The sequence below is a fragment of the Diuraphis noxia genome, unplaced genomic scaffold (assembly GCF_037042655.1).
Source record: "Diuraphis noxia isolate RWA-SAM2 unplaced genomic scaffold, SU_Dnox_SAM2 contig0002, whole genome shotgun sequence".
NCBI lineage: Eukaryota > Metazoa > Arthropoda > Insecta > Hemiptera > Aphididae > Diuraphis > Diuraphis noxia.
In genome coordinates this window covers 47,677,621-47,694,193 of record NW_028301712.1, presented here as the reverse complement: position 1 = coordinate 47,694,193, position 16,573 = coordinate 47,677,621, and the positions used below count along the sequence as shown (strand labels likewise).

The 16,573-nt window shown below is 26.3% G+C and overlaps 1 protein-coding gene, 1 long non-coding RNA gene and 1 other non-coding gene across 3 annotated transcripts; all 3 read right to left on the bottom strand.

Moving 5' to 3' along the window:
- Positions 1–2,853: 2,853 nt before the first annotated feature.
- Positions 2,854–6,712, bottom strand: LOC107168187 (eukaryotic translation initiation factor 3 subunit I-like). The gene is made up of 6 exons (XM_015517508.2): positions 6,402–6,712; positions 6,048–6,294; positions 5,831–5,980; positions 5,299–5,426; positions 3,235–3,435; positions 2,854–3,169 (listed from the first exon to the last, which is right to left on the bottom strand). Exons 1-6 carry the CDS (start codon positions 6,402–6,404, stop codon positions 2,921–2,923), a joined length of 978 nt encoding a protein of 325 aa, XP_015372994.2. The 5' UTR covers positions 6,405–6,712; the 3' UTR covers positions 2,854–2,920.
- A 782-nt stretch (positions 6,713–7,494) lies between these two features.
- On the bottom strand, positions 7,495–7,616 carry LOC149058584 (U5 spliceosomal RNA). Its single transcript, XR_016190654.1, has one exon. It is a non-coding gene; the product is annotated as a U5 spliceosomal RNA (small nuclear RNA).
- Positions 7,617–10,249: 2,633 nt separating this feature from the next.
- On the bottom strand, positions 10,250–11,233 carry LOC107168185 (uncharacterized). Its single transcript, XR_016190283.1, has 2 exons — positions 11,145–11,233; positions 10,250–10,797 (listed from the first exon to the last, which is right to left on the bottom strand). It is a non-coding gene; the product is annotated as an uncharacterized LOC107168185 (long non-coding RNA).
- Positions 11,234–16,573: the final 5,340 nt, after the last annotated feature.

Sequence of the window (16,573 nt, the reverse complement as noted above, 5' to 3'; positions counted from 1 at the left end):
AGATTTTAGTCCGTACAATTAATAATTGAGTAATCAGATATAAAATATTGAAATGATCCATGGTTACTTTTTACTATCAAAATTACATTATATCAGTATAATTGTTAACAATAAAATAATTAAATTATTTTTTAGTGTTGTGATTGTCTGTGTGTGGGTGCAAAATGATACTTTTTCCCCCACCCACCCAGAAAAATTGTCGTGGATGCCGGTTGCATCCTCATGCCCCACCTAGATGGCACCTACGTATAGGTACTTCAAACAAAACTTGAAAAAAATTCAGAAGGCATGAAAAAAATTTGATTTATTGAGGTTTTTTATTTATAAATTTTTATCAAATTCACTATCTCAGGGGTCTCAGACTAGAAAAAAATTATCATCACCGTCCGTTATCGTGTGTACGTGTAATTTATCACCTATATCATAATATTGAATAACTAATTATACTTAAGCATATTATAAGCACAATTTTTTCTTTAATATTCATAAACATAGATTTCAATGAAATTAAAAATTATGTGTGTATATGCTTTTGGCCCACTAAGAGCATTTAATTAATTTCTGTGACCCTTTATAAAAAAAAAATTAGATTCCCTTGCAAAATATACTATTATATTTATTAGGTAAGTATGTAATAAATAAATAAATAAATAAACAAATAATTACAATAAATCATAAAGAAAAATGTGGTCCATGTTTTGTCAGTTTCTTATTTATAATATTTTGATTTTATAATATTAGTAACTACTTAAAATTAAAAATATTTAAAAAAGATAATTTTGGGACGTATTCTTGAAAAATAATAAAATTTTTAATTTTTATGATACCTCAGGAATGGATAACAACTTTAATATTATAATATTGTAATCATTATGAATTAATTTATAATCTTAAATTACGAATTAAGTAAGTAAATACTAAGAGATTTTTAAGTATACTGTATACTTAAGAAAAAAAGATGATACTGGTGTGGTGACCTCTTAGTATTCAAGTATTATTATTTTTTTTTAAATTAGATTATTTAGATAAATAGCTGTATACTATATATTACAGAATAGGTAGGTACTATTTTCGGATCTATTTGCCTATACAATTGGTATGAACCCTATAAAATACATGACGATCATGTCGCGCTGGAATAATTATGTGAATAAGATTCTATACCCGTTACTTAGCTTCTTTGAAAATAATAATAATAAAAATAATATTATACCTTCTTGCACTCTATAGTAGTTTAGTCAGAGGGAAGGGTTTGAGTATTTAACTCAAACTTTACATTATATCCCCTATCCTTATTTATTATTTATAAATAAAAACTGTATAAAACTTGGTTCAATTTGTACTTAACCATCCCACTCACTATTTTATTATCTTGGCTACGTCACTGACTATCTGTTTAATAAATTAACACCTATTAGATATGTCCACAGATATAAAGAAGTATTTATATAAATGTTGCAATGTACAATATTCTATTTATTTTTGATTTATTTGCATATAAAACTATCAAAATATATTCTAAAAGCTATATGTCAGGGGTCAGTAGGTCACCAGGTAATATTTTTGAAGGGCTACATTAGAAATCTGAAAATTAATCGCTAGAATTGCTACAATCTGGAGAAACCAGTGAACAGAAATGATACAATACAACAACAAATTACTCTGGAATGTGAAATATCGGGTTTTTTCTTATTTGACTGCCATTTGGTGACCCCTGCTGTAGGTACTTATTCAGATATACATAAAACTACAGAAATTACGATTTAACAAATCCTTAATTTTATTATTATTATAAGGTGTGTTCATTTTTCACATAAGCTATACTAATATCGGATGGTTGTATTTAACATTTATTTGAAATATAGGTATTGACTTCAATATTGTACGTACACTATCTACTATCCAGCAATGTAGATTTAAAAAAATAGTAATTAGATTGCTCATTTCATATTTTTTATTTTAATAATAATATACTAATATAATACACAATCTGTACAAATTTATACACAGAAAGTATATCTGATAAAGAAGAAAAACATAAACAAAAGATACATGATTCTGTAGAAACCAAATTTATAATAAACAAAAAATTATAAAATCAATGACTAGCTTAAATTTGTGCAAATTCATTAAAATATATGAAAATCATTGCTTACATTTAAACTTGGTTTAAAATAAATAAATACTATTAGTATATATTTACATAAATATGAACATAAATACAGAATATATGTGTATAAGTACATTTTCTCAAATAAAGATTCTTACTTCCTTGTTTGTACTAACATGATATTAGTTGATGACAAAGGACAATTAAAATAAATACATGGTATTTTAAAAGATATCTTTAAATATTATAAAATCTTTCAATTTGTATCACACATAATTTTTCAAAATAGATCAAATAAATGGAGCGCAGCAGATATTCTGCAATAATTTATAATTCATGAGAAAAATGCATTCAAATTTAAAAGTTATACCTACGTGGTTCATTATTGTGAGTATGAAATTTCAAACAATCTGTTTTACATGTACGTAAAATAGAAAAATTATATTTACCTTAATTAATTTTAACATTATCGTGAATGGTAAATTTCAGTTTGATGATAGATAATATCATCAAATTTAGAGGTGACAAACTGACAACATTATTAATACTAATTAGATATTGTAAACTTAAACACATGAAAAATATGTAAATTAAAATAGATTTAAAAATAATCAAAATAAAATATTAAAAAAGAACTACCATGGCACCATCATAAGATTGCTAATATTGTCACCTAAATTTTAAATCTAAATACTGGATTAAATTTACACTAATACTAAATAAATTGTAAAACAACTGATAAATATGTTGGAAAATATTTTAATTTTTTTTTTTTTTTTAAATTATTGACACTAATTCTAAAATAAATTATCAATAATCAAATCTAAATTCTTTGTAGGATGGATCGAATGATTGTACCCTAATGAAACCATCCTCTCCACCTGTACTGAAACTTTCACCATCTGGATGGAATGCTAATGAATTTATTGGACCGAAATGACCTTTAACTCTAGCAAATTCTTCTTCAAAAATAACATGAAAGAATCTAGCATCAAATTTTCCTGCTTGTGCTGCTGTTGTTGTTACATCCATAGCATCTTGACCACCACCCAATACCACCTTAAAAAACAACATTGTTAAATTTTAATGTAAAACATAACAAATTTTATAAAATATAAACTAACATGATCATATATAGGTGAAAGTGAAGCACTGTTAACAGGACGTTCAGTTACATAGACTTTGTGGGCTGACAAATCATCAACATCAAATAACTTTGAGGTTTTGTCTTTTGACGCAGTAACAAACATAGTACCTTGTCGATTTTTTTGCATGTCGTTGATTGATCCTTGATGGTCTTTTACGGTTTCTATGCTTTTACCAGTCTAAAATAAATATAACATAATATAATATGCTTATACTCAACCAAGTCTTAATAACTTAAAAAACACAAAATTTAAAATTGTTTCTTGTTCTTTGAAAGTTATAATACAGTTATGAAAATTTGAAAAATAAATATGTCAAATATATTAATATCCCCCTTGAGATTCAAATTATAGAGACATGACTGTATTATATAATACACAAAAACCTATTTTAACAGATATTTATAAAATAACAGAAGTGTCCATTATACAAAGGTATATGTTGTAGATAGGCTTTAGTATAATTTTAGTTCAAGTCACATACATATCGATAATATTTTACTTTTGTTAAAAAAAAGTCAATAGTAAATATATATACATATAAAATATAGGTACAGTAGTGCATATACATAATTATAAATATACATTATTAATGTTATTATCTGTGATACAGAAGCATAAAATCGGTCATGATCCATGCCTTGGTGTTGCGAAAGGCAACACTGTTGCCTATAGCAAGGGGTAACTAAACTATAGCCCACAAACAAGTTTTCACTGGCCCTTCAGAGTACAGTAAATAACTGAAAAAAATCTGTAGTATCCAAAATAAGGTTAACCTATGTATGTTAATTATTACCTGTATCATAATTATGTAGCTAAGTAAATTTAAATTTATTACAAGCATAGACACAAATCGCAGGAGGGCTAAGGGAGCTTTAGTATGCTTTATTATTTATTAGTGTCCCACAAACTATTAACAATTCAATGTTTTAATAGTTAGGGCTTAAGCCCTTCCCCCCTCCTAACAAATTGAACCAATTTGCGCCTATGATTACAAGAAGGATTTTTTTAAATATTTATAAATATATATATATATATGTATAAAATAAAAATTATGCATAGTTATGTACTTTTGCTGAGTTTTGCCCATTTAAAGATTTTGATATTTTTCATGGCCTTAGCATAAAAAAGTTTGGAGACTCCTAACATATAGCATTGTATAATATACAGATGAAATTTAATATGAGTTTGAACTAAGATTATTATTTGTTATGATCGTATCAGGGAGAAATAAAAATGGCTATGTACATAAAAGAAAAGTAAGTTATACAGTTCGAAATACATAGGAATACCTATGTGTTTGTTAATCCTTTTGTTATTGAGAGTATTGTAGGGTTAAGTCAGATATATATAAAAATATATATATTGTATACGGGGTGATTCTTTTATCATTGAACACTCATTATTTAAAAAAGTATTTACTTTTTTCAAAATATTTTTTTACATAGTTTCAAGTTGTTAAAAAACCAACGTTTTTATTAAAAAATTATATTTTTAAATATTTTTTATCCTTATAATTTTTTAAGTTTTTTACTTTTTTGAATGACAACATAGAGTTTTAATATCATATTCCAAAGCAGAATATTTTTCTAATTATTTTGATACGTAAAAATCGAATTTTAGACGAGTAGTTTATGAGTTATAAGTATTTAAAGTTTCGATTGGTGGAGTGGAGTGGTACGGGGTTACCCCGCAAAATGTTTGTCCACTACTCTGCTTGTCTAAACTTAAAATACTTATAACTCATAAACTACTCATCCAAAATTCGATTTTTACGTATCAAAATACTTAGAAAAATATTCTGCTTTGGAATATGAAATTAAAACTCTAGGTTGTCATTCAAAAAAGTAAAAAACTTTAAAATTATAAGGATAAAAAATATTAAAAAACATATTTTTTTAATAAAAACGTTGTTTTTTTAACAACATGAAACTCTGTAAAAAAATATTTTCAAAAACATTGATACTTTTTGAAATAATGAGTGTCCAATGATAAAAGAATCACCCGGTATAATAACATCCATTTCCATTAGATTAAACATACTCTTAAATCCCATTGAGTAATAGCACCATTTTCATGTCCAGTAATGATGGTGTGGTCCAATGTACCCCAAATTAAAGAAGTCACTTTGGAATCTGGCACCGTCATTCTCAATATTGGGGCACTGCTTTCTATAATAAAATAATGTTTAATGATTAAATATATATTATGTTAATTTGATAAATACATTTTAATTCCAAATATAGATAGTATAATCGTTTCCATATTACAAGCAGTACAAGCAATATATTTAAATTATCTACAAATAGGGAGAGTAACTTTGAACACATTCAAATAAAAAATAACTAAAAATTGAATCAATTTTTTTTGACGTATTGCTAAATATAACTTATACCTAATTGTTTTATAATGTTATAATTAATTAATATTAATTGAATTAGTTAAACTACTCAGGTAATTCTTTTAAATTTCCAACTTGATATTACCTAATTTATTAACTTAAAATTTGTAATTTAGTTGTAATAATTAATAGGTTCAAATTTTAAATGTGTAATTGGTAAAAGTAAAAACTTACTAAAAGATTCATTATCTCTAGCATCAACTATAAAAATTTCACAATCTTGTTTCATAGCCTGATCTGTGGAATAGCTGGCGATATCAGCTGAATAACTGAACGAGCATGTACGTACAGCTGAATTACTACCAATATTACCAATCTCCACACCTGCAAACACATTTTAAAATTACTGATTTACTTTAAAGCTATTAAACGAAAATTCCAATATTATTACCAGTAGCAACATCCCAAAGCCTTAAGGTGTTGTCAGCAGCTCCGGACAAAAATTTTGTGGTTTTCCAATCAACGTCAATACACCATACAGCTCCGGTATGGCCAATATACGTACCAAGACGCTCTCCGTTCAAGGAATACCAAACATTAGGTGTTACGTCCTTAGCAGACGAGAACAATAGATCACCTTCTCTGTTGTATTTAATTTGAGTAATGGCACGCTCGTGCCCTTGTAACATTAAAGGTTTCTGTATAAAAAGATAAAAACAAAAACAAAAATTACAAATAATTAAAGAATATTTTTTTTTTATAAGACACTGCGATTAAAAGCAATGAAAGGAGAATAGTAACTTACCATGGCGAATGGGTGGAGATATTTTTTATAATAATATTTAAAATATTTATAACAGTAAATCCGAATTCAAAGCTACGTCGTATGTCGAGTCGCAAGTTAAGCTCGTCCCATCTCTGGAAGTTTCCCGGTAGATTATGGTTAGTAAATGATAACATGATTACAACAGCCAATCAGAATACGATATGAGACACACGACATGACACACGCCGTGAGTGTGAATCCTGCTTTAAATATTTACAAATGTACGGACATGCATACGTATACTATAAGTCTATAATATACGTATTGATTATTGAAGAATACTGAAAAACATCGAAAGAGTTAAGAACCGGAAAATCACGTGATACCATGTGACAGCGTCCGATGATAAGGCGTGAATAAAGCAGTTTCACCAATTATTGGTCTTTCAAATTATACGGTTTGAAACACGCTGCACTGATCATAACGATCTTATATTTAATTATTATTACGATACATTCAACATTGATTAATATATAAATATTTAACCGATAATATAATATGTATTATATATTTAATATATTGTACTATGTGGGAGTGGGGGAGAATGAAGGATGCCTTCCCCACAACTCTCCGAGTTTTCAACGAAAGAAGGTAAGACATACAATGTACGTAGTATATTATTTTACTTCATCTAAATCACCACGATCGAGTTCACAGTTATTAATAATAATAATCATATTTCGAATTTTTATTAGTCAGTGAGTACTGAGTACTGAGTAATGTTAGTACTTGGAAGAATTTTCTTTGTCACAATTACCGCGCTTATAATTTTATATGTAACAAGTAGAAACACATTAGTTCGGATTTAAATGTATATTTCATTTCACTTTCACGATTCAAGTAGAAGTCGGAAACGCGGATGCCGGATATCGTGTATTACAATTTCTAAAATTTCGACGTATATGTTAGGTCTTGTGTATGAACAAAAAGAGTTTAACACACCTCAATTGGCGAGTATAAATGATGATGCAGAGCGACTCAAGCATCAGTAGCAACTAGGTTCAGTGACGTATACGTTAGGAGTAAGGACTCTAGCGTATTGTATTATTTATAACATTCATGGTGCAATATGAGCCCGATCGAAATCAGGCAATTAAAAAAATTATATTTCTAGACTCCTTTGAGTGCTCCCCTCCACGGAAATCTTTAGTAAAAGGCGAAAGATTTTTTCGATTTGAAGGGGAACCGGAGTTAACCAAATGATGTTTCTAGGGTGTATAAGTATACTTTACATGCTACACAACATTATGAGAGTTTTTAAAACATGCATAATCAATATAGAGAATATTTGCTTTAAGTAAAGTTGTGATTTAAATATAAACTACTTTTTTGTGTTATTAACACATATTTTGAATATGAACATAAGTTTTTAAATACTTTTATTGGGTAAATAATTGTTTCCTTAAGGAAAATGTTCGTTGCTCTAAAGATCACGTGTTTCTACGCCATCTACCGGATGTAAAGTTGACTATTTTATCTACTACACAAAACGTCTACTTTAATGTCGTTTTTGTCCGCTTCAAAAAAAAATATTCAAGCCCATTGCGTATAGTAGGTATTAGGTAATAGGTAATAGTTAAACGTCCTTAAACCAAATACTTTAATACTTTATACTTAATAGAGTTTATACTTATTAGAGCTCGGGTGTTTATGACTTAGCACATGTTTTCAGGCTTCCGGCTTTTCGCGTTTTAAATAATATACCCGAATATGATATAAATTCGATTTATGAAATCTAGATTGTTAATTTGTAAACTTCTTTCGCATATTTGACATTTTTGAGCATATCAATTCATTTCATTTAATATATTGATTATTTCTAGATTATATAGCACATGAATATTATAAATTATAAGTATTATATTAAAAATTGTCCATATTATTATCATTTGTTATATTTTAATAAAAAAAAAATCATAGCTTATAAGTTATATTATTGTGTTTATGAGTAACACACTCCTAGAATTAGAATATAAGATATTTATAAGCCAGCGACACAGTGGAAACTAAAGTGATGACATTGTTAAGTTTAAGTACCGATCAACTCTTTAGACATAGATCAGTCGTTTTTGATTCGTAAAAACATATTGTAAAATCGTGGAAAACTTTTCAAATTTGAAAATATCAGAAAAATTATTATTACACAGTGTAATCGTGATACTTAGAGTACTAAGCACTTGCAAAATTTAATTTTAATAGACAAAAGTCGGAAACTAATTATTCGTATTATTTCATATTTAATAGCTGTGTGTATTTTGTAATAAAGTACCTAATTTTAAACGCACGTTTAAAGAGTAAATAATTTTTTTGAATTAATGTTTACCTTTTTTTTTCATATTTTTGTTGGACAAATAGAGATATTTTATGGTATATAATTGCATATTTTGACTTTTTTATATGCATATGTTAAAGAAATTTTGGTCATTAACATCCCAACTCTACTTATAAGTGATAAGTTATAATAGCATTTGCAATTTAGTATTAGTTAATATCATAATTTACTTGTAAATTGTAAATCATTGATGTAAATATAATATTGTGATTCGTATGTGAAATTAACATTATTTAATTGAAAGTAATAATATGAAAATTGAATGAAAAATAAGTAATAGTAAATTGTCAAAGCAGTTGAAGCAGCACTCGAGCACAAAATAAGCATATAGACATAGATACCTAAAAATTCATGAAACCAAATATATATCGATTGACCTTATTTCCTTCCATAAAGAGCCTCAGATGTACAAGAAAATTTAGCAATAGTATTCTTACAATGTACCGCCAATCAGGTAAAAAAAATATTTTGTCACAAGTCAACATTAACATTCTTGAATTGAAGATTACATTAAATTTTCATAGGTATTACAAGTCCTCCAAAAATTGTGGTGACTTGTAACACATACTTTTTATATTTTTTTAAGTATAATTTTGGTTAAAAAACTAAATGAAAGGTCTTATCCTGTTTATGAAACGTATACACATATTTTATATGTATTTTTTCAGCCCAGTGCGATTTTTTTATGCTCAGAATACCAAGAAGTATGAAGTATGCCAAAATCATATCAAGTCACCCTGATTGATGGTACATAATAATATAATATAATTTTAAAAATAGGATTATCTAAGCTTATCCATAAATATTGGCTAAGAATGTAGGAAAACAATGACCTTAGATGCTGAAGTTTCAGCTAAATAAAATAAAAACAAATTATAATTCTTATTTTTTGATGTGAAGAACATACATTAATTCTATTAGATGAGAAGTTAAGTTAATACTTTATACCCAAACAAAACTGTAGTACCTATTGCTGACTGTAGTCTGTTAAAATATTAATTTTAACCATTCATAACAATATATTCAAACCTGTACTAATAATTTATTTATGAATTATAATTTATAAGTTAATTTAGCGCTAACAATATTAACAATATTATATAAGTAAAATATATTTGAAGAATAAATCATCAAACTAAGAACAATACCTATACGTAAATTCTCAGAATATTGTTAAGGTACATATTACATAATAAAATATCAATTTTTAAATATTATATATCACTTTCACATGGCTATAGATTGTATTTATAATAACTATACTTTTAGATTAAGGGTCAAAAATTAATATTTTTGAAGGGCCATATTAGAAAACTGAAAATTTTGCGCATGCCATCAAAATGTTACCCTTAGTATCACCTATTGATTTTTAATAATATGAGTTTTTCCTTGTATTTTGACACTATGTTGGTTGTTCAGGTTTACATGGTTGTGCATTCTTAATGCTATATAATATAAAATTAACATAAATCTTATTTAAAAACAGCATAATATATAAAAGTTGTTCCTAGTTATAAGTATATTATAGTAAATTAAAAATAATTTAGTTTATTAATTCACAAATTAATAATATATAAAAGTTTTTGAAATAAATAACATACAAAAAAATAACTTACATCATACATAGTTTAAACAAAATATAGTAATAAAAAACATTATATTATGTATTAAAATATATTAATACTATAATCAACAAATAGATATTTATCACAACATTTATAAATAATCATTAAGGATTTAACAAATTATAAGTGAGTGAATAGTCTCTCAAACATGATATAGTAACTTTCATTCATTGAAATAAAACCTACCAAAATGGTATTAACTTGTTCAGTTAGAAGATTTTTTGTTTCATTTGAATAATTAATTCATCCATAGATGAAAGTCTGCTTATTTTTAAATTTAAATATTTAATTTTTTTTTGTTGTTGAATAATTTGATACTTAGCTTTGGTGAAATTATAATTGGCTTTTCTCAGAATATCAAAATCTGGAGTAGTTACATTATGTATAAAATATTTCTTCGGTGTTCGATTAGGAGTACCTAAGATCAAACAATATTAACGGTGAATGCTAAAATATAATTATAAATTTATAAATAATAAACCAATTTTATAATTAACTTTTATATTTTTCTGAAACTATTATAAAACTTAAAGGTAAAATATTATCTAGATTCTACGGCATCTCGTGTATACTTTTGTTGATATTTAGCTTAAAAGCAAGTTAATAAATATTTTTAATTTTTATATATTATAGTTACTTTAAAGCTAAATATCAATAAAAGTCTATATGATGGCATAGATAATATTCTTAAGTAGGTACCTTTAATTTTGATAATAGATCAATAATCTATTCATAATATAATAAATTCATATTTTTATTACCAACCATTAATTTCAGAAGTTTCCATTTGACTGATAAATGTTGAAGCAGTCTGCTCAAAAATTTGGTACGTCAGTAACTCAGGCATCATACTCAAGGACCTAAATTTTTTAGTTTTACTTTAAAATATTCACTCAAATATCATAATAAAGAACAACATACGTTGATTCAAACAATTTTTTTGATTTTCTGTAAAACTTTGTGGAACTGAATTTGGTTTTAAAATATTCTCAGTTTTGAAACAATCTTTGTCGAAATGGAGAGAACAAAGTTTTATAGAAGGCTTAAAATCTTCTTCAGTAAACCCACAAGCTATAAGCCACAGCGATTGTTCAGACTTATCTTTGGGAAACCTAAAAAATCAATACAAATAAAAATTAAATTTTAAAAATCTGAAGTCTTTTAGCATTCACAATTTATAAAACAGGCTATCCATTATAGTGTCTACACTTATTATTTCAAAAAGTTCCAAAGGTTTTTGAAAACATTTTTTTTACATAATTTTGTTTCAACAAACTTGAAAAAAAAATTGTTATCGTAATATATTTTTTAAAATCTACATTTGTGAATGATACATTTTCAATTTTATGTTCTGAAGCAGAATATTATTCTTAGTATTTCAATCTATAAAAATCAAATTTTAGACAAACAGTTCATCAGCAATAAGTATTTAAATTTAAGATAAGTGAATGATTTAATGTTGTTTTGAAATGACTCCAAATTATGTAAAAAATATATATTAAGTTAGAAAATGTTTGAAATAATTAGTGTAGACACATCTTAACAAATTATCTGATATATAAAATAATGCAACATCTTAGAAAAAATTTAAGACTTACAAATGTACCTAAAGAGATGCTTGGGGTTCTATTTGGCGTCTCCAGACAAAATATACATCCATGTTGTGATCCAGTTGTGGAACACGGTTGACAAGTAGGCAAATCAAATGAACAACTCAAGGTTTTAAATTTAATTATTAATCGTGATTTATTTAACTTGGTTAGTATTTAACACTTTTAAACACTCAGAGTAACGTTTACAACTTAAGACAGTTATTTTAGTAAGAGTACTGTCAACTAGTCGTCATCAAAAAATAGTGTATCTGATTGCTCGTAGAGTGCCCTTATATATTAGACACCAGCCGGATCTTATTGTGTCATATAAGGTCTCTTTTTAGGTATTCATCCTAATACTTCAATAGTTTTAGAAATCAACTTTTCCTTGTAATACTTAAAAATTAGTGGTTAAGATACTGCCTCACGTTCTCGACGTGTAAGACAAATCTACGTGTGCGATCGCACACATTGCAGCTATCTCAACATCCATATATATATATTTTTTGGAGGACATTATGACAAAAATAATTTTATAGATGTAAAGTAGTTAGAAATAAGGAAACAAACAAATTGACAAAGACAAATTTGAAATTAGTGAAATTATAGAATATTCTGTTGTGAAATTAACACTTTTTATCAGTGATAAGTTATTACTTATGTCACTCTTATCAGTATTATTATTTATTACTGAATGTATCTGGCTAATGGCTTAGATAAAGTCCGTGGCTTGAAGATTGAAAACCCGAAACCGTCTATCTTAAACCGTGGTCCATGGCTTAGATCTAATAAGGTATTTGGATAAATATACAACTAGTTGCTAGCACAGTAAAGGCCACTTTTCGTCGATTCGTAGCTAACATAGTAACATAATATTGTAGTTACCTAACCTACCTCAAAATATTGAGCGGTGGCTCAAAGGCCATAGCTCCATTATAATTGTATAATATTATTATGATCGCCTTAGATCATAACTAAATCATCGCCTAATCTCGCCTATACATGCCTTAATGTATAGTAGCGGTGCCAGGGGTTTTTGGGTGTTTAATGCCCAGTTCCATTGCCATTCCCCTTCCCCCTTAATAAATCTATTATTTTTATTAGTCATATTCCTACGATAAGTACAAAACACTCGGTTTAATTTAAACTTAACCCTCCTCTTACATTTTATAATTCTGGCTACGCCACTGGGCATAAATCTATATTATGTCTATGATTTAAGTACTATAGAATATAGATACTGGCTTACAAAGATATTAAGTCAGTATACCTACTACCTAGGTATAATGTAACCTACTAGGTACAGTTTACAATAAATAATTCGTACTTTTTACATATGGATTATATAGAGCGAATTAGTGCCTAATGCCAAACTTAATTATTACGAGCTAGGACAAATATACGTGGCCGTTTGGACGTGACGACAATTAGACGTCAAAAATATTTAAAAAATATAAATCAGTAAATACAATTAATAAGTTAGGTACTTATATTTATTATAATAAATCAACAACGAATAAAAAATGGTTAAATGTATAACTATATTATATATTATATAGAAAATGCATAAATTAAAAATATATCTAAAACAATTTATATTAGTTAGTTATACTAATTATTTTATTTATTTATTTCAATATTTAAACCGGAAAATGTCTAATTTAATATAAAATATAATATATAATTAATAACAATAACAATAATATAGTATAATAATATTTTACAATTAATACATTTTTAATAAGTAATTCAATATAAGTAGCCAGTAGGTAGTATAATTATTAATACAAGGAATAAAATAATAAAAAAAATTAGTAATTACATAGACATACTAATTCAGTGGCGGATATATCTTATTTCTGATGGGGAGGGGGTGAAATTTCAAATCCACAGAGATAATGACGTTCAACCCCCCCCCTCATTATTTTATTTGGAAATATTTAACTATAACCAATACAAAAATATAAATAACAACACTCTTTTTCAATATAAATATTTATTTAAAATATAAAAAAGGCAATATTTGTAGGTATTACATAATTATAAAAATATAAAATATGTATTGAATATAATACAAAAATATTTATTAATAAAACAATAAGTAAAATTGAAAAAAAAATATTTACAATATAAAATTTCTATTCCGGTTTTTCATTTTTGCAAACATGTGAATTACATTCTCAATGTCTCTATGCACATGTAACATAATAGCCAAACTAATGAGACGTTAATTTCCCATTGTGGAGCGTAATCATGTTTTCAGTCTAAATAAGCAAAGCAAAGTGCATGAGCAAGAAAAAGTAATAATCGCATATGAAGTACCTATAACCTATTAGATTCAATTAATGTATCTGCATATTATACTATTAAATATTATCATATTAATATATAGTAAATCTTATTATAAGCAAAGAGTTAAGAAGCCAAGCTATACGTTAATATTATTAACTTAACAGTACATAATATGTTTTTTTTTATATTTGCCTCCTGAGTGTAGAAACACTGATTGAGAGTGAACATAGAATACACAAAACTTCATGAAGAATTGGAAAAACATCATGATGACACTCATCCAAAGCATCTAATGCATTTTTACAGATATTTTTTCCTAACAAAATTAACATAATATTTATATAATATTGTATAGTATTACTGAATTGAGGGGATAAGTGACGTATATATATAACGGTTGTAATAACCAATAAGTTATATAATATAATATTGTTATTATTATAGGTAACTAATACCTGAATATTGCCAAAACGATAAAATTCAATCTGTAGGTAGTTAATACCTACGTAATATTCTATAGTAATCTATAAGGTTCGATAAGATAAACTCTAAAGTGCTTTTTTTTTAGAAATCGACGAATCATGAATAAGAAAATAATTGTAAAATTTTCTCTTCAAACACAAAAAAAGCGGGTAAAGTGGGTATCGCTCTGCTGTACAATGTGACTATACATTTCTTTTATTTTTCAACTGCTATTGTATAAATATTTTAGGAGCCTTGTATTAAATTTTTAAATCTTAGGTATAAAAGGAAATTTTTTTATGAATTTCGATCTAAGATAATTTGAATATTGCCGTAATTTTTATGTATTTAGTAAAAATTTGAACTGTAAATGCTTATAAAAAAAATTTGTGACTATATTATATTTCATTTATTTTTCAAATGCTATTGTAACAATATGTTAGGAGCCTTGTAGTAAATTTTCAAATCTTAGATCTTTTTTTTTTTTTCCGTTTTAACCGACGACGACGCCGCGGGATCTGCTTTCGCATTGCTTCCGCGGCGCCGCCATCGTTTATTGACAGTATCAAATATTAGTACATACGTGAGAGGCAGACGGGCTCAAATCTTAGATCTAATTTCTATCTAAGATAATTTGAAAATTTCCATAATTTTTACGTATCAAGTCAATATTTTAATTTCAAATGCTAATAAAAATAAATCGTGCCTATGTATTTTTATAATTTTTTAATCACTATAAGAATAACTTATGAGGAACTTTGTATGAAATTTTCAAGTATTTTGATAGGGCCAAAAAAATTTTATCGACACTACAAAAAAAAAAATTTCAGAAAAATTGAAAATTTCAGTTGTCTATAAATACCTCAAAAAAAGTCAAAATATTTTGAAAATTAAATCATGTAAAGAAAATGCCAATCTAAATAACTGGTAAAATTTTAAAGTAACTACGACTTATACTTTTTGAATAATAACAAATGTATAAAATCGTTTGAGGATAAATCGTTATCGTTACGCTATTTCGTAAAAATTTAAAATTCAAACGCACTTAAAATTTTTCCTATAACGACGCTTCGAGTTTTCTCTATAGCTATTTGAAGAAAAACTTATGGAAAACTTAGTATTGTATTTTTAATCCTTAGTTATAAACACAAAAAATTTTATGATTTTTAAATTTCAAAATTACTTGCAAATTTTCGCGTTTTCGACAAATTTCGTAAAAATTTGAACTATAAACATTTATAAAAAAAAATTGTGACTAACGATTTTTATTTTTTTTAGCTACAATAAGAACAACTCATAAGGAACCTTGTATTAAATTTTCAAGTTTTTTTGTTCGTCCAACATTTTTTTACCGACACTTCAAAAAAAAATTCTTAAAAAAATCGAAAATTTCAGTGGTCTATAAATAACTCAAAAAAAGTAAAAAATTTTTGAAAATTAAACTGCATATAGATAACACTAACATAAACATTTGATGATAATTTCAAGTATTTACAGTGATTAGTTTTTGAATTACAACCATATAAAAAAATCGATTTGGTCGAAAACTGGTTTTGCGTAAAAATTCCCGTTTTTTATTTTTCTCGATTTTTTTGAAAACTGTTAGAAAATGTTTAAAGGATATTCACTTTTACATCGGAAACCACCCCCAAAGTTTGAAATCAAAGCATTATTTCGACTAGTTATGCTGTACACAGACACAAAAAAAAAAAAAAACACACATCATTGTAAAATCAATACATTCATCACTTCGTTCAGAATCTAAAAACTAATAATTATCGTAAATTTCAAATGCCTATGAATAGTTCAACTTAGGTCGAAAATTTTTGATAAATTGTTATAATAATA